This window comes from Macaca nemestrina, chromosome 4, assembly GCF_043159975.1.
Source record: "Macaca nemestrina isolate mMacNem1 chromosome 4, mMacNem.hap1, whole genome shotgun sequence".
In the NCBI taxonomy this organism is placed as follows: domain Eukaryota; kingdom Metazoa; phylum Chordata; class Mammalia; order Primates; family Cercopithecidae; genus Macaca; species Macaca nemestrina.
The window spans coordinates 178,077,134-178,103,948 of NC_092128.1; the positions used below are offsets into that span (position 1 = coordinate 178,077,134).

At 43.9% G+C, this 26,815-nt stretch overlaps 1 protein-coding gene across 22 annotated transcripts in view; it reads right to left on the reverse strand.

Moving 5' to 3' along the window:
• The window catches only part of LOC105472675 (RUNX family transcription factor 1), a 1,100,727-nt gene that overhangs the window by 245,677 nt on the left and 828,235 nt on the right, over window positions 1-26,815 (reverse strand). For 21 of the 22 annotated variants that reach the window (XM_071095679.1, XM_071095683.1, XM_071095678.1 and 18 more), the window contains one exon: window positions 15,776-15,892. In XM_071095679.1, the coding sequence (XP_070951780.1) occupies window positions 15,776-15,833 (58 nt within the window). In that variant the 5' untranslated portion in view covers window positions 15,834-15,892. Of the gene's footprint in view, window positions 1-15,775; window positions 15,893-16,104; window positions 16,263-26,815 lie in introns of those variants that run through there. The other variant, XM_011726136.3, reaches the window with a different exon arrangement.

Below are 26,815 nucleotides of genomic sequence, written 5' to 3' on the forward strand. Positions count from 1 at the left end.
GTAAAAGCTTTCATGGACACATAAACGAAATAAACTAGAGCAAGAAGAAGAATGTGATCCTTTGCATGGGCTCCCAATGGGCATCCTAGAAGACATGGTCATCAGAGTGTCAGCCTGGAAGTACTACTGCTTCAGGGAGCAAACGTGGATGGAGTGTATCCATCCATGTCTGTGATGGGGATGTGGGATTCCTGTTCTCTGTCCCTCTAACACCTCATGCAGACACGTATCCCAACTCTCATAACCTGTGCAATGACTTCTCTTGCTGAACAGCAGCCCTGCCGGCTGCCTTTAATGACTACTACCAGAAATTTCGGGAGAAATTCAAGTTGTTCAAATAAGCATGGAGAAGTGACCTCCCAGAGAGGATTTGAAAATAACACATAGAAAAATGGAACTAAATATGCATTGGGATTTCTGAAACTTTTGACTAAATGTATTATCTATAGGTCCTTGAAATCTATCATTATCTTGTCTTGTAGGTTACTTTCCTCCTAGATTTCTAAAGTCATCAGAGAAATACTGATGATCCCCACTAGGAAAAGAGAAGGAAAATGAGTTATTCAAAATCAGGTACTGGGAGGACTCCGAATTACAGCACTATGTACTGACAATAATTTTAAAACAGTTAAGGGCTCTTTGATTACCAAATCATTGTCCTACTTCCTATGACATCTATAACTAGAGACCAAGATAACTCATTTTAAGTTTATTTCACAGGACAAGAGTACCAAAGTCACACCCTCTCTAGAAAGCCTTCTCTTGAAAAATGCACAGCTTATCGGTCAGGCATCGAGACTTCAAAACCAGACTAGGACTGAGTGCAGCCCTGCCATTTCCCAGCTGTGTGACCTTGGATGAATTACCTGGCCACTCTATAGCCCAGTCATCAGTCTGTAAAATTAGGGAGAGTGATTGTCTCCACTGTGTAGATAACAGAGATGGCAAGCCTTTGTTGCACCAGCAGGCCAGAGTTCATGGCTGCCTTTTCTTCTCTGCTCTTCGCTTTGGGGACATGGCTGATGGTCTTAATTTCATGCCCTTGCACACTATCAGTTTTTGTGGACATCTGTAGCCAGCGTTAGGGGGCTGGGATCAGGTAGAGATCAGATTAGGTGTGTGTGAGGCAAACATGCTAAAGATGGTCAAACCTGCCACATCATTTCATTTATTTGTGGGAAGCAGCAACAGTACATTGGTTTCTAAGGTCTTTCTGGAGCTGTGGTTCTCTAAAAAACACTCCAGATTTTACGCCTCAGGGGTCATCTGGCAATGTCTGGAGATACATTTGGTTGTGGCAACATGAGGAGGGAAGGGTTGTCACTAGTGTCTAGGGGGTGTGGGTCAGGGATGCTGCTTAGCCACCTACAGCACATAGGGCAGTCCCCTCAACAGAGAATGATTTGGTTGCAAACGTCAACTGTGGCGAGGTCAGGAAACCCCGCGAGCAGAGGCCAGATCCTCAGCCTGCATGATGCCTTTTACCTTGAACATGGGAGCTGAGTAACCTCAGCCACTAGCTCTCTCATTTTACCAGAGAGATGTACAGGAGGAAGATCAGGGTACAATGGCACATTGACCAGGGCCGAGACCCCCATTCAGCCTGAGTCTGTTCCTGTTATACTCCCCACCTCATCTCCAGCTTCAGCCGTTTGCTGCCAGGAGTGAACAGATCCAATGTACAAGGATGCATTAGTGACCACACGCACTCACTGGGATGACACACTTGGAATTCACTTGTTAGATTTGGTGTGCATAGTGTGTAAGGAAGAAAATGGGAAAATCCAGTCAAATAGTGTTTAATTTAAAATGCAAATCAGGGTAGAAAGGAAAAGCCCATGATGATAGCGACCATGTATCAGACAGCATTCTGTGTATTTCTGATTCAGCGTTCGCAAGAACCGCACGAGTAATCATCATCATCGTCACACCGTATAGATGAGGAAAGGGAGGAACAGAAAGGGTGAGTAGCCTGTTGAAGGTGACTCAGTGGGAAAGGACAGGGCTGGCATTTGAACACAGGCTCTCAGACCGCACAGGCTGCACCTGTAAAACTCCCCTCCCCCCACTCCATCACATCACAGAGAGGCTAGATGGGAGCGGGAAAGCCAATGAGAATCTGAACTCCAACCGGGTTCTGCCTCCTACAAGCCATGTGGCCTGGGCTGCTTTTGTAACCTGGTTTTTGCTTCATTTTATTTTTCATTTTTAGCCAGTGGGAATTAGCAGCTGTGCCACTATCGTAAGGTTTTTGATTAAAAGAGACGATGGAGGCAGCGTGCCTGACACCACTGCAAGTGAATGTTATTTGTTCTCATTATTCATAAGCCACAATGAAACGGAATCATCTCATAACTTTAGGGGGTCAGCCAGAATTGTTCACGACAACAGTGTGGAGGACACGGGATGGCACTGAGGGTTCCTCCCTCTCCCTCTTGTTTGATGTGGACTCCAGATTGAGAACCCATGTGGGGCACAGGTGGGGGCTGTCCAGGCTCATTGCAGGTCTCTCTCTACTTTCTGCTCCTTCAGGTCACGTGGTTGTGATTGAAAAGAGGAATAGAGAGATGTGAAGTGGCTGTTTAAAACAACTCCAACTGCTTCTGTGTAAATGATGTGTCTGATCCTAAACTGAGAGGGTTGAGGGTCGGGAACCCTGGGCCTCCCCAGAGGCTGCTGTGGGTCTGGGGGCCAGGAATCCTCAGGAAGAACCCAAGTTGGGTCTGAAGGTGACAGTGGAGGCCACTATCCCTGAGGGAAGACAGAAGAGGGAGCAGGGAGCGGCTGGGCCGCCGAGCCCTGCTGTGTGTGCACACAGTGCTAAGTAAGCCTGAAGAAGCACAACAAATCACAAGGATGCCCAGAATATGATCTCTAGTTTATAGCATGAAATTTTTACTTTCCTGTTAATTGTACATTCTGTATAAGAAAAGCAGATTCCTTTCCTAAGGAGCTTTATGATTTTATTTTATTATTATTTTTTTACTGGGGAGAATAATTAGCTTGCACATCTTTTAATTTGTCCTGTTAAGATGTTTGCACGGCAGCCGTGAGAAGCTGGCCAGCCCCCTGCATTTCCATTGATCAGGGCACTCACACGACTGGCTGTGAGCAGGCTTTTGGGGGAGAAAGTCATTTATGATTGCATCCTTCAGCATGCTGAACCCCTCCAGAAAGGGAAGGAACTTTCTGTGACTCAGTAGCTTGTTTTAGTATAATCAGAGGAGAAATGCCTTTTATACAATAAAGGTGAAGCGGGAAAAAAAGGGGAAACCGCCCCCCCAACTTCTTGACAAAAGGAATTGTCATGATGTCAGAGGACTGGTGACATGGACTTTTTCAAATGACAAATGTCTCTGCAGAAAGGCCGTTCTCAAAGGCCAACCAGTAGGCGTGTGCATCTCAACTCTTGTTATGTCACTGACGCTTCGTGGTACGAGGTCCTGTTTACAGGAGCGACTGAGGCCACTGCTTGCTGTCACGGCTGAAACAACTGCCTCTGGGTACAATTTTTATTTCAACCTCAGGAATAAGCGGATGGGAAGTGCTTGGGGCAAGCCTCATGGAAAACCCTGGCCAGGGTCAGTCAGGGTTAGGGTGATCCACCCCTGAAGGAGGGACTCAGATGGCAGGCCCCTGACCGCTGGGCACATCATTCTGTGGTTTCTTCTGTACATGTGTTCCATGGCCTGGACTGGGATAGGGCAAGAGATGCACTTGGGACACAAAATTCAAGGTGGTGCTCTCTCAAGCCCGTGTAAATGCAAGGTCAGCCTTGTACAACAATGGGAGCAAATGTCACCTTAAGTTTTTCATGAGAAGTGCCTAATTTACGTCACCCTGATGTCACCTCTGATGGATCCTCAGGATTGATAAATGAAAACAACTGGTCGGTCAGGAAGAAGGCACAGCAGTGGTTTCTCCCCACCCCTGCGTGTCACCATCATGTTGGGAACAAGTTTGAGCGCCCCTGGCTTAAAGGCGTGTTTCTTTTGGGCTGTCTGGGAACCACCTGAACATCTCTCTCAGCTCTGACGGGAGAAACATGTGGGCAGGAGAGGTCTGGATACCAATGGTGGGGCCATAAAACCACCGAATGCATCCAGAGTCAGAAAAGCAGACCAGGATGGTGGCCAGTGCCCCAGCTTGGTGCCACCCCACAGCATCACCCCCTGTCCATGCGGCCTTGGCAAGGCTTTCACTCTGTAAGGCTAAGCTCCCTCATGTGCCAAACAGATATTCTCAACACCCACCTGTCCCCTCCACGGGCAGACAGACAGTGGGCTCTGCTGCAGGAACCGCCTCCGTTTGGACCCCACCTGCACCTTTCCCAGTAGTGTAACCACAAGCAGGTCACCCAACCTTGGCAGGCCACGCTTCCCCTCCATTAAGTGGGATTAATAACGAGAGCAACTACTCACAGGGTTGTGCTAAAATTTTAATGCAGTAAGGCAAGAAAATGCTTGGAACGGTGCAAGTGCCTTGCACATAGCATATGCTCAATAAATGCTAGCTGTTATTACTATCAATTTTAATGTTCATAAACTCAACCTTCTGCCAAAGAGCACCAAGATCATTTCTACACTGCTACACAATGAGAGAGGCAGATATTTCTTTTTTTTTTTTTAATCTTCATACATGCCCGGTTCCTGGAACAGCGTTGGGGCCATGTTCTTGAGGTTGGTGGAGATAGCTTTCCTGTCCCTAGCCTCCCTTCAGTGGCATTTTCAGAGTTACGTTTTACTTATTGACTTCCTCTGTGTGTCCATTGCTTTATACATATTATCTCAAATCCTCTTGACAACCATGAAAAGTAGGGCTCATTCCCCTTGTTTACAGATGAGAAACTCGGGGCTCTGTGAGGTTTGATAAATGGCTGAAGTTCACACAGGTGGTGGATGCTGGGGACAGGGAGAAACCAACTCCTCAATTCTAAAGCCCACAGGCTTCCTGCTCCCCCACCCCACCCCTGTGCTTAGGCCTGTCTTCCTCCCGGACTCCCTATCAAAGGCAACTCATAGAAGATGACCCTGGTGATAAAGAAAACACGATTCCTCCAGGAGCTGAGTGGAGTTTACACTTCAACATGGACTGAAGCCTCCAGGGGAAGAAATAAAGGTCTGCAGAGAGAAGCTACGTCCTGGTGAGCAGAGACATGACATTTGTTGGTATCTAGGAATTTTTTTATTCAAATTGGGGTGCCCATGGAGGGGTAGGAAAAACAACTAGTGCTTTTAAAATTTCATTTTAATTTCTATTTGGAGGATGTATTTCATAATACACATACTGTAATTATATCAATACAGGAGTACAGCATATAATTTATAAGTAAATAACCATGCATAGATAGTGGGGCATGTGAAACCATATTTACTGATAGGTGGCAAGATCAAGAGTCTGGAAATGGCTGATGTTGAGCATTTCGGCAGTTTCTGCTACACCTAGAGAAAGTTTCCTTGAATTCAGCACATCCTGGGGAGAAGTCCCAATGGATTCCCTAAGCATGTGAATTTTGAATGCTGGCCTCTGTGTGTGTATGTGTGTGTGCATGTGTGTGTGTGTGTGTGTATGTGTGTGTGCATGTGTGTGTGTGTGTGAGAGAGAGAGACCTTTATTTCTCCTGAGGCCACTTCTGAGCTTTGAATCAGGAGTGATGTGAGCATATATATCCCTGATAGGAATTACAGTTTGGGTTCCAATTTTTATACAAAGATGAAATCTCCCACTTCCAAGGGCTCCTTCCAGAGCTGAAGCCTGGCAGCCTTGACCAAGGCCGTCTCTGAACCCTCTGCATGGATGTGCACATTGGCTGTTGTGTTCGTCCAGATTTTGCCCTAGACGCTCATCAAAACCAACCTGGTTAATTGCAACATTGCCTAAGGAGCCAGGTGCACAGGCACATGGCGGGTGCTTAACCAAGGTGGTGCTGGATTTGGGGTAAGAGAACATCCAAAGGGCAGCAGGGGCCAGTTACTCCTATGGCAACTGCATTTCTAACTCAGCCTAAGGACGTTCTTAAGGACTTGGGCATTCATATACATGGCCCTGCCTAATGAGTTCACAAGGTGAAGGGATTTAACCTGCAAAGGATTGTGGTATCTGAGCAATGCAAAGGGGACTTGAGGAGGATTAGGAGAAGTGTCTGCTAGTTATGTGGATGCTTGAATGGAATCCACCTCATAAATTCAGTGTCTGCAAAACTGTGGGTAACAGGAGCTGAGAAGACCTGGTTTCTCATTCTGACTCAGGCACCAACCAGCTATGGAACCCTGGGCAAGTGAACCTCTCTGGTGTCCTAAGGTAGACAAAGGTCTAAAAATCACTCCAGCCAAATATTTTCCTCTTCCTTTCTAGCAGTTTAAAAATATTTATAATTATAGTTTAAAAAAATAAATATATAATTTTTAGATGCCAACTGAAACGATATAGAACTACATATATATAACTCTCTATATAACTCTATAACACAGCACATAAAACTTACAAAGCATCATGTAGACCAATGTCTTATAGTTCATATGTCTCATGGTTCATTTATTTTTTAAACAGATTTATTCACATCTGTAATACAATTATTTCTTTGTTTAGAATACAACCTGGAGGGAAGCATATGGGAGACACAGTGTTTTAAAAAAAAAAAAAAATGAAGTAATGATATGGAATGATTGACAGTTGGATAGAATTTTCATTGTCGGCACTTTTACTTCTTTATATGACCCTGCACCTTTCACAGTGCTAATATTTGTTTAAGGTTGCTTAACGTTGTTCCTCTCCTCTAGAACTTCGGAAGTAAAAGCCATTCTGATCTTTAGAAACAGTAGAATCAATAACAATAAATAATAATAAAATAGCAGCCTGAGTTTCTGTTCCTACCTGTCGATGCCTAAATGATTTCATTTTCACCCATTTACCCATTCATTACATGAAAGGGGCTGGGATAAGAGAGAACACTCCTGAAGGGGAGAACTACTTTTTCTCCTCCTTTTAGTTCCTCCCCACTCTTGCATGGGTTTTATACACATATGTGGTTTCAGATTTTATGAATTCTATGCTTTCAAAGTGGGTGAATGTCAAGTTCAGCTGTGACTGTTAGTGAGCTGGATGAAGCTGCCCAGATGCAACCTGCAGATGGTATGGAATGAGGGGCTCGGTGCACAGAGTTCAAAGGGCAAACAGAAGCTGTGTAAGAAAATGCAGCAAACTGTGGTTGGTGTTAAAACTGCTCCTGGAAAAAATGGTACTGAAACCAATGTGTCTTAGTTAACCTAAATTATCTTTTGCACATTCTGGGGGCATTAATAAGAAACAAACCTTAATAGCTATATATATTACAAAATTTTGCACAGAAAAAGGGAAAGTGCTTCTCTCTTGAGCAATGAGTGCCACTCTGACATTTTTAGTCTTCCTTAAAAAACTTACCCATGATGGGCCAGGCGCAGTGGCTCACACCTGTAATCCCAGCACTTTGGGAGGCCGAGGCAGGCGGATCACAAGGTCAGGAGATTGAGACCATCCTGGCTAACATGGTGAAACCCCATGTCTACTAAAAATACAAAATTGGCCGGGCATGGTGGCACGTGCCTGTAATCCCAGCTACTCAGGAGGCTGAGGCAGGAGAATGGCTGAACCCGGGAGGTGGAGATTGCAGTGAGCTGAGGTAGGGCCACTGCACTCCAGCCTGGTGACAGAGTTAGACTCCATCTAAAACAAAAACAAAAACAAAACCCAACAACAAAAACTCACCCACGATGGAATGTGACTATGGAATACCCAGCGGTGTGTTCAGAGTTCTGACTTCTGTTTGCTCTTTTTAACATACCCCCCATCTGGCAAGCTAACTGCTGCAAGATTTTTTGGGTCTTTCTTTAGGATCTACTAACAATGAAAAACATATATATGAAAACCTACACATTTTCTTTCAGAAGTATATGAGAGCTGATGAAGACCAATGTACCGCCCAAGGAGAGGAGATGACAGAGGCTGTTCTGTGGTGTTGCTCTCAGGCTATATTTGATTTATTGCTCAAATCTTATTATTCCATTCTCCATCCAAGACTAGCAAAGTTTCTTTTGAGAAGTCACAGTCTCTACAGAGGGTATTCGAACGCCCAGGAGCAAAAGTTGGATGTTGGCAAAGAAAGTAAAAGTAGAATCTTTGCTACATGTTGGAGCTGCATAGTTCTCTTTCCCAATGGACATGTTTCAAGACTGAACACGTTGAGTATTTGATTTAGAATCAATTTAACATGAACTTCGCATTTACGTAAAGCAGCATCAGTCTTGAAATCAGCAGAGCCATCGAGCAAGCCCAACTAGCAAACAGATTTCTATTTGTGATGACTTTTTCCATTTGGGGCCCCAAAAATGTCTTGGGGAACTCACTGCTTAAAAAGAAGTCCATCAAAACACAGACACATATGGACCATGGAATGGGAGGGCAGTGCTGCATACAAAATCAACAATTCTCTAAATGAACACCGACCTTGCAGAAAAACAAAATGAAAGCAAAACAAAAAGAAATTTCTAATTTCAAGAGAAAAACTGAATAACGACTTTCTTTTCATTTATCCTTTCTTTTTTTTTCTTTTTTTTTTTTTTAATGAACCAATGACTTTCTCAGGCAGAAAGATTTGCATCCATGCAGAGGAAATAGACAGGGCCAGTAATTACAAAGCAAAAAGCATCTGTAACTTGCAGAAAGCCAACGTATGAATAAGTGTTTCTAGCCAGATAGAGGGCAATTATCTGGTTATTTGTTTTTCATATTTCTATCGGAGATAAAATCATCTTTAGGGAAATTTGTGGAGGGCCATTTGAAAGAAAGTTTCCCTCTTTTGTAGAAAAGAATTCTCTTAAAAACTAAAACAAGTTTGGGAGGCTGGGTGATGGAGTTTTGAGAATTTAAAAGAGTGAGGAAGATGGGGGGCGGGGGGCGGCGCTGGGAAGCAACTATTTCCAGCTGCGAGAAATCTAGCACCCTCACAGCAAGGTGCGGTGGCTCTGATGCAAGCAACATTCCCATAGATACAGGCTGCCTGGTTTTCTGTTGCTCATTCTAAGGTGAAGAGAGGCTCAAGTCTGATTCGGGGCTTTGACACTGAAAAAAGGTGTGAACTTCGATCCATTTAACCAGCCCCCTGCCCCACCTCATCCCTTCTCCTATCCAGTTTGCTTTCAGTGGGTCAAGAATAAATATTCACCCTTGGCATCCATCTGCAAATTCCAAGAGGGACTGAAGGAAGAACTTAAAGTTCCTCTGCATGCGTTTCCAAAGCCCAGCTGGCACAGAAAACAAATGATACAAAATATGGCGGAGAAAGCACAGCCTATCTTTGTCACCAGGTCTGGCAGATACGGCTCTGGGCTCACAAGACATCTGCTCCCAGCCACCTTCCTCTTTGCTTCACTCCACTCTCCAGGCTGGAAAGTGACAATTCCATTGTCCTCAGTTCCCTCCAGCCAGAGGCTTGTGACCTCATTGTGGCCTAAGCAATATATCAGCAAAAGTTAGCAGAGAAGGGCTTCCCTTCCTGAATAACAATACCAGGCCCCACAAAAAGGAGTTGAGGCCTCCCATGTCCTTTCTGCCTGGACAGATCAGAGGTGCAGGCCATCGCTCCCTGGCCTCAGCATGGTGGGCCCAAAACATAGGAGTGTCCTGCACCCCACTGTATCAGCCTGGACTGCTCACTTCAGAACTCCTGTGCACCACACAGACCAGTGCCCGTCTGCTCAAGCCACCGTGCTCAGCTTTTCCCTGTGGGCAGTCAAACATAATTTTCATGGGTAAACCTAAGCAAGAGCTTTACTCTCTTTCTGTCATTGCAATAAAATACATCATTTCTGTCATGTTTCGGATTTAGTGTTTATTCCTCCACCTTGGCTCCTTTCTGGCATCATTACTCAGTGTCATTGCAAGATGGGGGAGGGAGAGAAAGAGAGAGATTCAGAGAGCCAAGAGTGCACAGGACGTGTCTCCCCAGCAAAGAGTGAAGCCTGTGCAAGAGAGAGGAGTGTGTCTGAGCTTATTCTCCCAGCATGTTGAAGACGACAGGAGGTTTTGAGCCCTGTTTTGTGTTCAGGAGCCAGCCTGTGGTCTCTTAAAGCACTCCCTGATTGTGTTCATGGTCAGCAAAGATCTCAAAGGAAATGCTCCCTTTTTACCCCTCCAGGACATCCTAGTTATTATATTTTTTGAGGAGGAAAAGGCCAAAAAAGACATAACTCTTCGGCTTGGCTGGAGGCTTAGCGAAAAGGCTAAAGAAGGGGACTAGTGGCATCTGACGGGGAGGAGCAGAGCAGGCCGAGAAACAAGAGTTGCAGAAAAAGTGTTTTGTACATTGTAATGTCTATTCAGGCACCAGAGTAGCTTCTGAAGATTTCTTGAAAAATGGGAGTTGGAGAAAACAATTGCAAAAATGAGGGAAAGTATCTTGTATGTGTGAAATGATAGGAGAACTATTTTCAAACAAAAAATAAAATATTTTTAAGTGGCTTTGTGTTGTTAAGAAGATTTGTGATGTGTTTTATGGTACCTCTTTCCGATGCATGTAAAGATTTCCAACAGGAACTTGGTAATTTGGATGCAAGCTTGTCTAGAATATTATTAGCCCATTTTGCAGAACTCAAATGAGACACAAAGACATCTATTGACTCATCTAGGTCACTAGGAAGTTACCTGAGAAACTGAAAATTTGCTTGAGTTTCCTGTGTGGGCCTCCTCCGCTGCCTCCAACAAGACAAGCCATCAAAGCTACTTTCATGTCTGGGCTTTGACAAAGAACATGATCAAAAGTGTCCCCAAGGAGCAGGGGAAACGGGAGTCTCTCAGAGGCCCAGAGAACCTGCTCATAGTTACACAGGAAAAATGGCTTTTTCCTTAAGAATAGCCTTGGAGAAAATAAAGCTACACCAGCAGTCTCAATGAAGAGACACATCTCTGTTGTCCTTGTGTGTTCAGACCAAAGACTTTAGCATGACATCGTGCCCCAAGTAGCCTCCGTATTTAAAATCAAAACTTGTTAAGTTGAATTTCATAAAGGGCTCTTGCTCTTTTTCCACAAGGAAGGAAGGCTGACCTGCTGTTGAAAAGCCCTTAGGGTGAGTTACCCACCACCATCCATGCCCATGTGGGATCCTGCAGCTCTAACTTTGCCCAGGCTGTACTCTCAGCCTAGATCACTCTTCCTTCTTTTCTTTGTTCGCACCTTCCCCTCCTCCAACTCCTGTGCCCCTCTCTCCAGCGAGCCTCCCGTAATGTCCTCCAGGGCATTGTGACCTCTTCCTCCCTAGAGCAGACAGGGGTTGACTGGCTGCCATCTTAGATAACTGAACATTGATAGCCACCGTTCAGATTTATTGCTTACTTTATATGGCTGGGCAAAGCACCTTACACAGATTAATTTGGTCCACACAGCTACCTTAATAACAGGTACTATTGCTACCCTTACTCTGCAGATGAGGAAACTGAGGCTCAAGAGAGAAGCTCTATATGCTATTTGATGAAAGTCAGAAAAAAGTAAAGAAAGAAAAGGCCATCACTGTGTCATCTGAGTACATTCCCTGCACGGACCTCCTGCCATTGCTTTCTCTAATATCAGGTGCTCTTATTCCTCCAGACTCTTCCCCCCTAGGCCTTGGGCTCCTTATTACAGCCTGTGTGTGCACAACAGCCGTGCAGCCCTCCTTTGTCCCAGCATCTCACCAGGCTTGATTTCTCAGTAAAGGGCTACATCTTTTCTGAGCACACCTTTCGGATCTATTTTGAGAGAATGTAGGAACGTCTCAGCTACTCATTTGCTTTCAAAAGCTCAAAAAAGCTCCTTGCCATTCGGAATCAGGTCAGCTGCTGCTTCCAAAGGTGCTTCTGCTACGGGTTGCTCCGTGCCCCTGTACTTGGTGTGTGAGCAGCTGTGGGGCCTCCTACAGACCCCTAAACCCCACTAGTAAAGTGAGTCTGAAGTACAAAGACAATCCTCCTGAAGAAAGCAGAGCCAAGAGATGGTTTCTTCGGGGGAACCGCCATTTGCTCTTTTAACACTTAAACATTTCAAAATTACTTGTCATTTTCTAAAGCTTCTTAGCGTGCAAAAAGTCTAAATGGCAAAGGCATGATTGTGAGTTTAGATAGTTTTATCACACCTTTTTTTTTTTTTTATAGTTTCAAAATGTGTGGGCAGTTTCAGATGTGAAACTCCACCTCACAAATGAGGAACCAGAGTCTGATTCTTCAACATCCAGGAGGGCAGCCAGGATGCCCCATCCCACAGTTTCCTTGTGGGCCAGGGTGAGTCAGATTTGCTAAGACCCACTGTTAGGGACTGCACTATGTCTCCCCAGAATTAATATATTGAAGTCCTAACCCCAAAGTGCTCATAATTTGACTCTATTTGGACATAGGGTTTTACAATGATGTCATTAGGCTAGCCCCAATACAATGCAATTGGTATCTTTATAAGAAGAGATTAGGATACAGTACACACAGAGGGATAACCATGTGATGAAACAGGGAGAAGGCAGCTTTCTGCAAAACCAAGGAGAGAGGCCTCACCAGAAACCAGCCTTGCCCACACCTTGATCTCAGACCTCCAGCCTCCCTCCAGAACGGTGCGAAAATAAATTTCTGTGGCTTAAGCCTGAACTCTTAAGATCTTCAGATCTGAAGAGTTCAGGCAAGCCAGAAGAAGTGTCTTAATAAATATTCTTCTGAAAAGAGCGGCAAGCTGATGCTTAGAGAAGAACATACTTTATATATGCAGCTTTGTACTCGGCAATTCCCTTTGAAAGACTGCTTCAGTGGGGTAAACTTGAACCACTGAGAAGACAAGCAGGGAGTCGGTCTCGCTGAGATTTTTACCTGTGGTTCTAGGAACGCAGAGGCATGTGAGTGTTCAGGCTTTGCATAGACCACTAAGCCACTTCTAAGAACAAGGCTACCTGAGCCATTTTGCAAAAATATGTACATGCTGAGGCTTTTCCTCTCCACACCTACCTCAACTCTTTCTGCCGACACACTGCACTTTTCAAGGGAACCTAAGTTTGGGTTCAGCAAGCATTTTACATGGCACGCCATGTGTGATAATTCCAGGAAATTTCAATCGCATCTTGTCTTCTTTCCTAAGCAAATTCGGTGGGAACCTGGTGTGGTGTGATAGAAAAAGCCCCGAGTTTTCTGTGGTAGACCACATCAATTTCATGTGCCAGCCTCTTAGACTCCGGCTTGCCTCTCTCAAGGAAGGGAACAATGGTTTGCTTGGGTTCACTCCTCTCTTTCCCCCCATTTCCACATGGGTATCTGGCTAAAAATGAGTTACAGGTTTCCTTCTGTGAGAATTGCATGGGCTGATAAAGTACCATCCTGGGAAGAAAACAAAGATGCTGTCTTCCCTTTCGGCTCCCAGTTGCCGTTGGGGAGGGAACACACGTTGTAAATTATAGGCAGCCAGAAGTGACCGCATTGACCACTGCGAGTGGCCCAGCTATGGCAACAGGCTGAGAACTCTGGGGGAGAGCCATTTGTTGGCAGGGATGGTGGTTCTTCTAGCATCAGGCTCTAAGATGATGACCAAACGGTACCAAAAGAAATGATATTTTGCCACCTCTCTGGCTCCGGTGAATGATGTGGACAGCTAACCTAGACAATTTAAACCTTTCTGTTGATGGATCACTTGGATGAAATTAATCAGGAAATTGCCAAGATTTCACCCGGCCCTCTGATAGCAAATCTCAATATTATATTATCAAATTAGAGATTCTAAAGAACCCTGAGTTCCTTTCACTGAAAGGAAGGAGTGGAAAAACCTTTCCAGATTAGCCCTTTTGAGTCTTGGTGTGAGCTCAGGCCCTCCCTACACTGCCCCCGTGAAAAATAACCGACCTTCGTTCCTAATCAAGGGCAGGTCAGCGGAGTGTCCACTGGGCACAGGAGCCCTGGGCTTGTCCGGGAGACAGCGGCACTCCTGCTATTTCCTGATGTCTGCACGGGTCACCATGTCCCTCACCATCTTTGCTGTTGGCCAGTAAGGAGAGCCCAGGGGCCAGCACTGCACACTGAAATCCAACCTATTGCTCAATGGAATGCTTAAAAATTTCCTGAATCTGCCTTCCTGAGTTGATAAAATAGGAAACAATACACGTTCCGAGGGGGTATTGAAAGTGGAGTAAAGTCAGGAAGATCTTTCTTTCTGTTATTCAACAAATATTGCTTCCTCTGCTTGTTAGCAGCCCAGAGGAAATGCAGCCAGGGAGCCGTTTGCAGCTCTTTACCAGTGGCCGGTGTGTCTGTGTTACCAACCGAACGACGCTGCAAGACTAGTGACTAATGCATGTCTGCATGATTCAACTTCACTAAAATTCCCTCTGCTGCCAGTAAAGAAGCACTTGAAAACTCTTTAATTTGAAACTTGAGCTGGTTAATGACTTGCTTTCTTCTCTTTCCCTTTAACTTCTCTCTTGCCATCCCCAACACACACACACACACACACACACACACACACACACACACACACCCTCTCTCTCTCTCTCTCTCTCTCTCGTCAAGTTTTTTAATATCAGGGACCCGGAAACATAGAGCCCTGTGCATTCACAATAGCATTTGCTGTGATAAAGTGACTGGCAAGCCCTCTGCATTCCCCTGCTCACTTAGCTGTATGAATAAATAATGAGTCACAGATACTATTTGGGTGCTCAAGAGAGTCTGTAGCCAGAAAATTAATTATTCTCCTATCCCAGCCCACTCCATCTCGGCTTTGCCAAACCATCAAGAAACACTTTGCAGGCACTGGTCAGAGTGCGTGCCCCGACGCACACGGCAATGCCTTTGTGACATTTTATGTTATTATTTTTGTTTGTTTAAGCACAGCCCTCTTTTACCACGAAAGATACACAAGACACACAGGCACACACACACTCACACACTCACAGCTCAACCACAGCTTTGTGCATTTCAAGAGGCTGGTTTCAAAAATGGAGACAGGTTTTCCACCCTGGCTGTTCCTATTCAGAAGCCTGTAATCTAACGACTTCAGCTGTGAGAATGCTTAACTTGGGAACCTTCTTCATTGCCGTTTTCCAGAGAGACCTCGGTATGCCACAGTCTGCTTCCTTTCTCTCTGGAAAGATGCTGGCCGTCTGTTTGCATTGAGGCGACAAGGAAAAACACAGCACAGCCCCGTGCTGGTGATTTTCACCTAAGCAAGTCTGTCAGGCTCCTGTACTCTCTGCCTTGTAGAGACAGCTGCCTTGCCACTTTGGCCCTGAAGTCCCCAGGCTGGTGCAAGGCTATCTGAGAGCCTCCACCTCCTGCCCCACACTGGCACCAGCCCTCCTGGCTGGCTCTGTGCATGTGCCTGCTAAGCCCCAGGGCAGGCTGCATTCTGGGCCACACAGCATGCCGAGTTCAGGATAACTCAGACACAGTCATTCTGGGCAAGGGACAGCAAAATAAAACCCAGGGAGCTTCGTGCAAGCTTCGTAATCTCTAAGCCTTTAAACAAGACCAGCACAACTTACTCACACTTGACAAAGTTCTCACGCACCGACTGAACACTCCAACAGCATAACTAAGTATTTATTAAAACATTTCTGAAGAGCTTCCATCTGATGAGTAAGTAATCCAATAGCCTTGTAATCATATGCCTCAGTTTGAATTCCTCCCACAAACCAGACAGGGACCCGGCAGGCACCGAGGTATCTCTGCACCGAGGTGAAGCAGGCTGCCATTTCATTACAGGCAAAGCTGAGCAAAAGGAGGTATTACAAGACCAGCATGTACTCACCTCTCATGAAGCACTGTGGGTATGAAGGAAATGACTCAAATATGCTGTCTGAAGCCATCGCTTCCTCCTGAAAATGCACCCTCTTCTGAAGGCGGGGGACTCAATGATTTCTTTTACCTTCGGAGCGAAAACCAAGACAGGTCACTGTTTCACCCTCACCCTTCTAGCCCTACATTTCTCTTTCTTTTCCCCCCTGCTGGATACCTCTGGGACTCCCCAAGCCCTATTAAAAAATGCACCTTTGTAAAAACAAATATTCAAATTGTTAAAGATTAAAAAAAAAAAAAAAAAAGCCAGCGCCGCCTTGGCTGTGGGTTGGTGATGCTTACCACGCTGCGAAACCCTGTGGTTTGCATTCAGTGTGATTCGTCCTGCCTGCTGACCACTGTGCTGGGTTCAGACTTCTGACACTGCCAGGCTACCCAACTTGTGGTTCTGTGGTTGTTTATGAGGCCCAAAGAAGTTTTCACACAACCCAAATTACAAATTTAACTGTTCCCCTTTCCACAGCCCATCTCAATTGGTTCTTGCCGATCACGTGACTTCAGTGATGTCAATTTTTTTTTTTCCTTTCTGAGCAATGCCCTTCCTTCCCTCCACCTGCCCTCCCCCAGGCTGTGCAAGAAAATAGCCGAGTAGACTTTGCAAGAGGGGGGATGTAGAAAAAAGTGACTCAGTCACTTATTATATCTCAATGGTCTTTGCTGATTTAGTACAACTCGGCTCCTGTTGTTATTTGTGGTTTTTGGAACTACTGATTATTTTGATAAAGATTTCATTGCTGCTTATTCAATAGTAATTCAACGCTGGCATCAAGCCGCTGCTCCGACAGGATGTGGATCCCATCATTTAAAATGCTAGGCATCAGCTCCGGGAGAGTTAAGTGCTTGGTAAAGTCTATCATGGCATAAGTGAAACTATAAAAGGGAAAAATAAATAAAAAGAAATATTTTTGTGAGAGTCTGACCCCTACAACGGGCTGGCAACTCGCAGGTATTTTAAAGCCCGGGAAAGGAAAAGAATTTTACTTTTGAAATTAAAAGACTATTTTAATGACACTAAAATTATGGGGTTTTATTCCCCCTAAATGGACAACTTTAGTATGTATCTCTTTCAGTAAAGAGATAAAATCATAGTACACTCTTAACACACACACACACACGCAAATTAGGAAGCTAAGGGAAAACAAAGCAAAGAGAATTTCTGTATTTGGGACAAAGCAGTGGTTATCTGCAGCTGTTTATTTGTGTTGTCACTTGGGAAGGCTCCCTGCATTGCCTTTCTCTAGTTCAATTCAAATGAATAGGCTAATTTACACCTGTAGGTAAAACTTCACTTTGTGCACATGAGGATCTCACAATAGAAGGGGAACCAGGAGAAGAGGCTTCTCCTGGGGCTGACTAATGAATATTATATAGCGCGTCCTCTACCTTAGAAAGACATGCCTGTTTGAAGATGCTAAAAATGGGATAATTTTGTAAGTGGGCAAACCACTGTGGCCACACATAGTTCATTTTCAGGCCCCACTGGCTTTACTTGCTGACAAATAAAACGTCATTTTGTTTTGTAGTTCCAAGATGAAGAAAGACTTACTTTCCTAATTAACCACCTTATTCATTCTGCTCTGCTCTGCCTACATCCGCCATAGCACTCTGTGCACGTGAAATTTTGACACACAGGGTCAAGAGAACCTGTGTGATGATGGGTTGTAAATGCCAGTCCTGGATTCTAAGCTGCAGTAGCCAGCACAGGACTTCAGAAAAGCCGAACTCCCACAACACTCCCTCGGTTTTCCCTCATCCACTTAATCTCACACACACAAAGACACACAATGATAGCAGCTTCCATGGCAGAAGCCTTTCAAAAGGAACAGGCACAATTTTTACTTACTCCTGTTTTGACTAAAGCAGGAATTGAAACTCAACAGACCGCTTTCTCTTACACTTGTGAGAAGTTAGCTGGCCACATGTTGACACTTTGCTAACATCTAAAAAAGAATAATAATGCTACATGTCCTTTATGAGGCTCATGAATCTTTAAATGTGATGCGTGTTTCATATTGCTTCTCAGTGCAAATCCCTTGTGAACATAATGAACATAATGGGCCTGTGTTGTTACCCTCCCTAATAAAGTCAAGCCTGAGTTGAACCCCAAACCAGGTTCATTTTTCTCTCCCACACTTAATATTCCCTGGAAGGGACCTAAGAGCTGACGGTTGTAACGTGCAGCTGCCACTGCAGAGTCGACACACACTTCATAATGACTTAGCAATTCAAGGGGCTGTGCAGAATATCCTTGGGAGATTTAATATTAGAAACTCCCCAGATGCTTTCAGCCTTAGGCGTGCAGATGCTTGGGAGGAGGGCTTGGATGTGGCAGTGAACGGCCCGAATTCTCAACTTTTCTCTTTGGGCCTAGCTCTAGCCAGATATCCACATCTTCCAGTGGGGTCTTCGTAGGACAGGTTAGAGTGTAAAGACACTCCAAGGCTGGGGCTGGTTGAAGCCTCACTACATGCTGTCATTTTCGGGGCTGAGGTTTCAACGGGGCACCAGGGGGCAGAATACAAAGGCCTGCACACTGGCCCAGCACGGCCTTCCCCGGGCGGGGTTAACAGCCACGGCAGCCGCAGCATAACTTCGCTGCTTGGTGAGGCAACAGTTGGAGCTTTTCTGGGCACCCTCCAGGTCATGACAATAAGTAAAGCCTCAGCCAGCTGCTGGTGAACTTGGCCTTACCACTTCCCTAGGAGCCCAAGACAAAAGGGCACGTTTGTCATCAATGAACCGCCTGGAAAAATGCTTCATCCTGTCTTCACTAGAACTGGTTAGGATTCTCTAAGTTTGTGTATTGACCCACACCCTCTGTCCTAGTTCCTGCAAGTGACTCAGACCCTGGGCTTCTGGCTTGGGAATTGTACCCAAGTGGCTGCAGTGGACTGTGGCTTTGCCAAGGAATCGGATGACAGTTTTCATTCTCGCTTAGATTGGCTGTAGCTTCTAAATGCCACCATGGGTGGGGGGGTGGGGTGGGCAGAAAATGCTCAGGTGTCTTTTTTAATGGCCCTGTGAAAATACCAGCAAGGGTTGAAAGATGTTCTGCTGCATAACCCTGTAATTAATGTATAGACTTCCGTGTGCAGTCCAATCCAATTAAAGTCCCCTCTGTTAGGGATTTTCATTACATGATTGCCGCACGCTGTCTCTGAACTCCACGTGTCTATTATAAAGTAGATTCTATGGCCAGAAAATGGAGGCAGAGATGGACCACCCAAATTGGATGGAGTCTAAAATCCCAGGAGGACAATGCTACTGAATTTTTTTCTCTGTAGCGTGGATTTTCCTTATTTTCTAAATCTGTTTTCTAACAGAAGTCCTAGCCAGAAACTTCCATGCTATGATGACAATGAGGTCAGGGATGATTTTTAAATTGGGACGTAGACATCGAAGCTTCATGGGATGACTATAACCTACTTTTGGCAAATCCAACGGTTTGAGATAGCTAGGGAGTCCTAGAGGCCCAGCTGTTACAGATGTTCTTTCCTGGACACTCCTGATGGTGCCCACACAGGACACATCTCTCTTCCACACAAGCCTCTCACTTCTTTAGATAAAGGTACAATTCAAATTTAAGCTACCCAAGACTTTATTTTACAGTCAAGCAAGAGTTTCAGTATTTACTTCTTTTTTTTTTTTTTTTTTTTGAGGCAGAGTCTTGCTCTGTCGCCCAGACTAAAGTGCAGTGGTGCGATCTCGGCTCACTGCAAGCTCCACCTCCTGGGTTCACGCCATTCTCCTGCCTCAGCCTCCCGAGTAGCTGGGACTACAGGTGCTCACCACCACGCCCGGCTAATTTTTTGTATTTTCAGTAGAGAGAGAGTTTCACCGTGTTAGCCAGGATGGTCTCGATCTCCTGACTTTGTGATCTGCCCGCCTCAGCCTCCCAAAGTGCTGGGATTGCAGGCGTGAGCCACCGCGCCCGGCCTCAGTATTTACTTCTTAACCTTTCCTAGATGTAGATGTATTGTTGGGGAAATACGATTCCAAAAGGACAAAAGAAAGAAAAAAGGCAGACATTGAAACCAACCTGTCACTTGAATGTTATGTAATGATATGAAGAGCAGCTAGTGAGAATTATTTCAAAGGAAAGAGTTTCAACGGCTTCCTCCTCTACCAGCGGACTGTGGGTTAGCAGTGTCGATGGCACCCCGGAGCTTCTTGGGACTCTGCATCGTGGGCTGTATCCCAGGCCTACTGAATGAGAATCTGTATTTTTACAGTTCCTCGGGTGATTCCTATACCCATTAAAGTTTGAGAAGCACTGCTGAGGAAAGCCTTGCATCTATTGGAATTTAGTAAAGAAATAATAACATGGTAAGTGTTTATGTTCTTTGAGATGTCTTTTTCTTCCTTTGAGCTTTCTGAAACTTTTCTACTTGGTTGCTCTGACATAATTTTGTAAGCCCTGAATGTTTCTAGACAGCAGAAACCCACAAGAGGCAAGGCTCATGTCCTCTAAGGTAGCATTTTCTTGGATTGTCACTCGGACCTCTCATCTCAAGTGCCGTGTTTGGGTCAAGTTTACAGTCTGAGGTTTGACACACAATGTAGGGAGGCTCCCTGTGTGCTCCATCTGCCTAGCTGGTGGCCATGTGTATATAAACAGAGGGCTTTTTCCTCCGGGGGCACCAGACTCTCAGTTTTCACCTAGTCTGCAGTGTGGAAACACATTCATCCTGTGAGTTCTTCCAGACACCCAGCACGTGTCCACGTGGCAGGCAGCATCGCAGGTGGCCTTGCAGTCCTGCCATGGGCTGTCCCCCTCCCCGAGGGTTGCCTGGCCCCACTCTCCAGCCACTGCCTTGCCGAGGTCATGCCCTGCTTTGCTGCAAAAGAAGGGGCCCACTCTTGAATTGTGCTTCCTTGGAAGAGCCAAGCCTCCCAGGTTCCAGAGGCTCCATTTGCGCAGGCACCCAGGGGTTTGGCTACTTCTCTCAGATGCATCTGGGTCCTTTCAGGCTGCTCTGGGCCAGAAAGCTTGTTTAAAATAGCTTCTCCTTACAGAGTTTTGGCCCTTCTGCTTCTGGTGGCATTTGAAACCAGGAGGGTAAAACTGGAAAACTTAAACAAACCCTCTTTGAATGTTAGAAATGTTCAGCATTCGAGGTTTGGTCAAATGATGGAAAACATTCCGAGTTGGTACTGAACTTTCCAGCCAGTTCCTCCAACCTGAGGCTAATTATAGCCTGAGATCCAGGCAGGGAAAGCAAAGGGAAATGAGGAAACTAAAATTACTTGGAGTTAGAGAAGCCAGAATTCATATTGGTTAGATAGTGTGCAATTCAATACTTCGGTTTATGTGGCAAATAATGGTTAATGTCCCAAGTCTGATCAAAGCATCTGGATTCAGGAACTTTGGACTCTTATTGAAATGCTGCTTCTTTTCCCTGGGGTAGGCAAATTACCAAACTTTCACATGACTATTTAGAAACTAAAGCATAATACTGCCTTTTTCACTGGGATGCTGTGAGGATCAGTAACTGGACTATGCAAAGTGGTTTTGAATGGAATAAGAAAGAGATCTGTGGTTGATATTTCAATATGGAAACATCCAATATGTGAATTTTAATATTTGCACTTGCCAGGGATTATAAAGGCATGACTTTAGGGCCCTGAGAGGACCCAGTAGGATCGAGTTGAAAATACCCTCTGTAGTTGATGCTACAGAGATCTTTAGTATTCACCCCTTAATTTTTGAATTAAATGCTCTTTTGAAAAAGTAATATTCAGCTCTACAGATCCAGGCTAAAATTATTTCAGATCCTCAAAATGTCCAAATCAAATAAAAATATCCACTCAACTGAGAAACAAAATATTGTACTTAAAATTGTGTGGTGTGCATTTTAATTTTCTCCTCTCTAAATTCCCTTTTCTTCCTCTTGCCAGTACAGAAACTGGCTGGATGTTTGCAAGGACAGCAGGAAGAATGATCTTGTCTACGTTCCGGTTCTGATTTCATCTCTTTCTCAAGTTTTTAGTTTATTCAAAGTAGAAGGAAGAAATCACCTTGTACCCCCACATTAACGTAACTACAACTACCAGGATATGATCTTTCAAGCATTTGGGGCTGGTTGTGAATGATCCATCACAGAAAGCCATTACTGGCTCTTGAAATATATGTGGATGTATGTATACGTATTATATATTATATATGATATTACACATGTATGTATTATATATAATGTACACCATATATGTATTTATTTATTTTGGTAGGAATATTTAACATGAGATATATCCTCTTAACAAATTTTCAGGTGTACAATACAGTATTGTTAAAAACACTTTTATATAGGCATTATGCCACACATCACATCTCTAGAACTTAGTCATCACGCCTAATTAAAACTATGCCAATTGAGCAATTTCAGATTTCTCCCTCCTCTCCTGGTAACTTCTGTTCTACTTTCTAATTCCATGAGTTTGACTATTTTAGATACCTCATATTAAGTAATATCATGCGGTATTTATTATTCTGTGGCTGGCTTATTTCACTTAGCATAATGTTCTCCGGGTCCATCTATGTTGTTGCATATGGCTATACTTCCTCGTTTTTTAAGGCTGAATAATTCCACTATATGCATATAACCATATTTTCTGTATCCACTCATCTGCCAATGGACATTTAGGTTTTTTCCGCACTTTGCCTATTGTGAATAGTGCTGCGATGAATGTGGGAGTATAAAGAAATACCTCTTTGAGGCCGGGCGCGGTGGCTCAAGCCTGTAATCCCAGCACTTTGGGAGGCCGAGGCGGGTGGATCACGAGGTCAGGAGATCGAGACTATCCTGGCTAACACGGTGAAACCCCGTCTCTACTAAAAATACAAAAAAATTGCCGGGCGTGGTGGCGGGCGCCTGTAGTCTCAGCTACTCGGGAGGCTGAGGCGGGAGAATGGCGTGAACCCGGGAGGCGGAGCTTGCAGTGAGCCGAGATCACGCCACTGCACTCCAGCCTGGGAGACACAGCGAGACTCCGTTTCAAAAAAAAAAAAAAAAAAAAAGAAAAAAAAAAAAAGAAATACCTCTTTGAGATCCTGATTTCAATTCTTTCGAATAAATACCCAGAAGTGGGATTCCTGGATCATATAGTAGTTTTATTTTTAATTTTTGGGGAACCTTCACATTGTTGTCCATAGCAGTTGTACCATTTTTCATTCCCACTAACAAGTATAAGATGTGTGTGCATGTTTGTGTGTGTATATGTATGTATATACACACATATGAAATCAAATATATATTAATTGAAGATACTATTTCACACACAAGGCTTATATCTGAGATACTAAACCTTCTAGGATAAGATAATTTGGAGAATTAGCAAACATTAGCAGAACTAAAGCATTACTGGGAGTGAAAAGGAAGAGTATTCTTCTGGTTTCCATAGTCAGAGGGCAATGATATTTGTATGACAGACACATCAGAGCTGTAAAGGCCTTTGATTATTGTGGAATATTACTCTTAGTTGGTCTCCCTATCCTTTTTCACATTTTAGCATTGCTCATATTATAATTCTCTAACTTTCTAATGACAATGGAGTCTCAAGGATATGGTCTTTTGCCCACGTGGACTGCACGGTGTGTGAACTGAGCCTCCAGACCTTACTCAGACTCGGAGTTGATGTTGAACAGACATTAGGGGGTTTCAGAAATCACCTGGGACTCTTAAAGAAATTCTGAGCTACTTGGAAATTTTATTTCTTATGTCTGCATTAGTATTATTATCAATTATCAATGAACAGAAGTTCATGGAGCATGCACTGTCAAATTTTGCAGGTGATCTTTAACCTATTCCTGTGGTGCTTTTGTCTTTAAACAAAGAATCCCATCATTGTCCTTTTGATTGGTCTCACTTGCCAATTTCTGCTACTGTTAAATCACATTTCCATAATTGATGGACCTCTTTTCTATCTACCCCTCTATAATTGGCTATGGTCATACCTATTTATGTGTGTATACACACACACACATGTGTATATGTGTATACATAAACATATGTATGTATGTGTGTATTCAGCTTTATCTTCTCCTCAAAACCTAACTCTAAGAGTCCTTCCTCCATTTCCTTATCTATTAGAGTTTATATTTGGGTCTGTCCCCCCACACCCTGCTTGGGATCATGATTTTTATCCTTCTTTATAATTAGTGTGTAGTATGCTCCAAGGATCATAGCAACATTGCTTTCCTGTAATCCTATAATTCTTTTTTTTTCTTTTTTTGAGATGGAGCCTTGCTCTGTCACCCAGTCTGGAGTGTAGTGGTGCGATCTTGGCTCACTGTAACCTTCACTTCCCGGGTTCAAGTGATTCTCCTGCCTCAGCCTCCCAAGTAGCGGGGATTACAGGCATGTGCCACTACACCCAGCTAATTTTTTGTATTTTTAGTGGAGACAGGGTTTCACCATGTTGGCCAGGCTGGTCTCGAACTCCTGACCTCAAGCTATCCACCCGCCTCGACCTCCCAAATTGCTGGGATTACAGGCATGAGCCACTGCGCCTGGCCTCCTATAATTCTTTTGACTTATATAATTCTAAGAATTAAATATTTATATGATTATTTTATTAATCTATTGACTCTTGAGAGCAGAGGTCTTGGCTATTTTTGTTCATTACTGTATCTCCAGTATCTATCACTGTATTTGATATGCAGAAACTTTTTGATGAATGAATTAATGGATAAATGGATGGGTGAGGCTTTATTAGGACTAGAGCCTGGGGGATCAGAGGTTGTAGTACGTCAGCTATGGAGTATCAAGCTCCTTAACTAAGGATGTGGGTAGCAGGAATGGAAAGCAATGGAACTGTGATAGCTGACTGCATTAAGAGCCTCAGTTTTTCGGACCTCCTTGTAATCTTTCCCTTTGCCCTTTGTAACTGTGGTCTCATCCCACTCTGACCCTGAGCTTGGCCTTATGACTTACTTTGGCCAATGGGACAGTCACAAACTTGATGTAACCAGAGGCTTAAAATGGAAAAGTGCTTCCACATCAGAATATGCTTGGGCTGTCTGGGCTGGTGTATGGGAAGATGAGACACATAGAAGAGAGCCAGTCTTCCCAGCTGAGGCCATCCTAGACCAGCTGATAGCTAGCTGACCACTGGCCACTTAAGTGAGCTCCAGCCCAATGTAGAAGAACTGGCCAGCCAAACCCAGCCATGACCAGCAGACTGCCTTGCTTTCTCATAGAAACACGAGCAATAATACAGGATTGTTGTTTTAAGCCATAGAGTTTTGGGGGGGCTTGTAAGACTGAATTATTGTGGCAATAGTTCTTGCAGGGGAAGAGGCAGAGATTCTGAAAGCATCAGAATGGAGCTGCAGCTGTGGCTGCAAGACTGCGTGAGTTAATTTGCAAAGTGAAAGAGAATATAAAACTGAAGGTGGGGAATGAATATAAGAAAGGAGTGGGAGGAGAAAGGAGCCAGAGAAAGGCTGGCAAGTGAAGTAGGACAAAGATAAAGGGAGCATAGTGCAAGCCAACGGAGGAAGAAGTGTCAAGGGAGGGAAGGAAAACAGTTAGATGCTAAAAAGAGAGAGGCATGAAAAACAAAGACTATGGAAAGGTCAACAGATGTGATAAGAAAGAGTTGCTTGAGGTCTGTTCCTTCATGACACCTCATCAGACTAAACAGAAGGGTGACATCAAATTTTGCTGACATGCAGACAAGCAGTTCCTCCTGTGCTTGAATAGAAAGTTCATATGAAGTTAATGATTACTCTTTTGATGCTGTTCGAATATATATGTTGATTATATGGCTTTTCTGTTTCAATTAAATTCAAAAATATTAATAGAGCATGTACTTAATAGAACAGAGATAAATTACATGTAAAGAAAGATTTTGAGTACTCCTTGTTGCTGCTTTTATTTTTTTAAATTTTTAAATTCTTATTTTTAATTCAATTTTTATTTTAGGTATAGAGGGTACATGTGCAGATTTGTTACATGGGTGTGTTGTACCCAGCTAGTGAGCATAGTACCTAATATGCAGTTTTCCAACCCACAGCCCACCTCCTTTCCCTCTCCGGTAGTCTGCAGTATCTGTTATTCCCGAGTTTATGTCCATGTGTGTCCAACATTTAGCTCCCATTTGTAAGCAAGAACATGTGGTATTTAGTTTTCTGTTCCTGCATTAATTCACTTACGATTATGGCCTCTAGCTCTATCCATGTTTCTGTAAAGGACATGATTTCATTCATTTATGGCTGTGTAGTATTCCATGGTATATGTGTACCATAGATTCTTTATCCAGTCTACCATTGATGGGCACCTAGGTTGATTCCATATCTTTGCTGTTGTGAACGGTGCAGTGATGAACATATGAGTGCATGTGTTTTTTGGGTATAATGATAGTAGCTCTGTTTCAAGTTCTTTGAGAAATCTCCAAACTGCTTTCCATAGTGGCTGACCTAACTTGCATTCCTATCAATAGTTTACAAGCATTCTCTTTTTCCCACAGCCTCGCCAACATCTGTTGTTTTTTGACTTTTTAATAATAACCATTCTGACTAGCGTGAGATGGTATCTCATTGTGGTTTTGATTTGCATTTCTCTGATGATTAGTTATGGTGAGCAATTTTGTTATATGTTTTTTGGCCACAGATATGTCTTCTTTTGAGTAGTGTCTGTTTATGTCCTTTGCTCACTTTTTAATGGGTTGTTTTTTGATTTGTTGATTTGTTTATGTTCCTTATAGATTCTGGGTATTAGATTTTTGTCAGATGCATAGTTTGCAAATAATTTCTCCCATTCTGCAGGCTGTCTGTTTAATCTGTTGATAGTTTCTTTTGCTGTGCAGAAGCTGTTTAGTTTAATTAGGACCCACTTGTCGATTTTTTTGTTGTTGTTGCAATTGCTTTTGGGGACTTAGCCAAAAATTCTTTGCCAAGACCAATGCTGAGAAGGGTACTTCCTACGTTTTCTTCTAGGATTTTTATAGTTTGATATCTTACATTTAAATCTCCACCCCATCTTGAGTTAGTTTT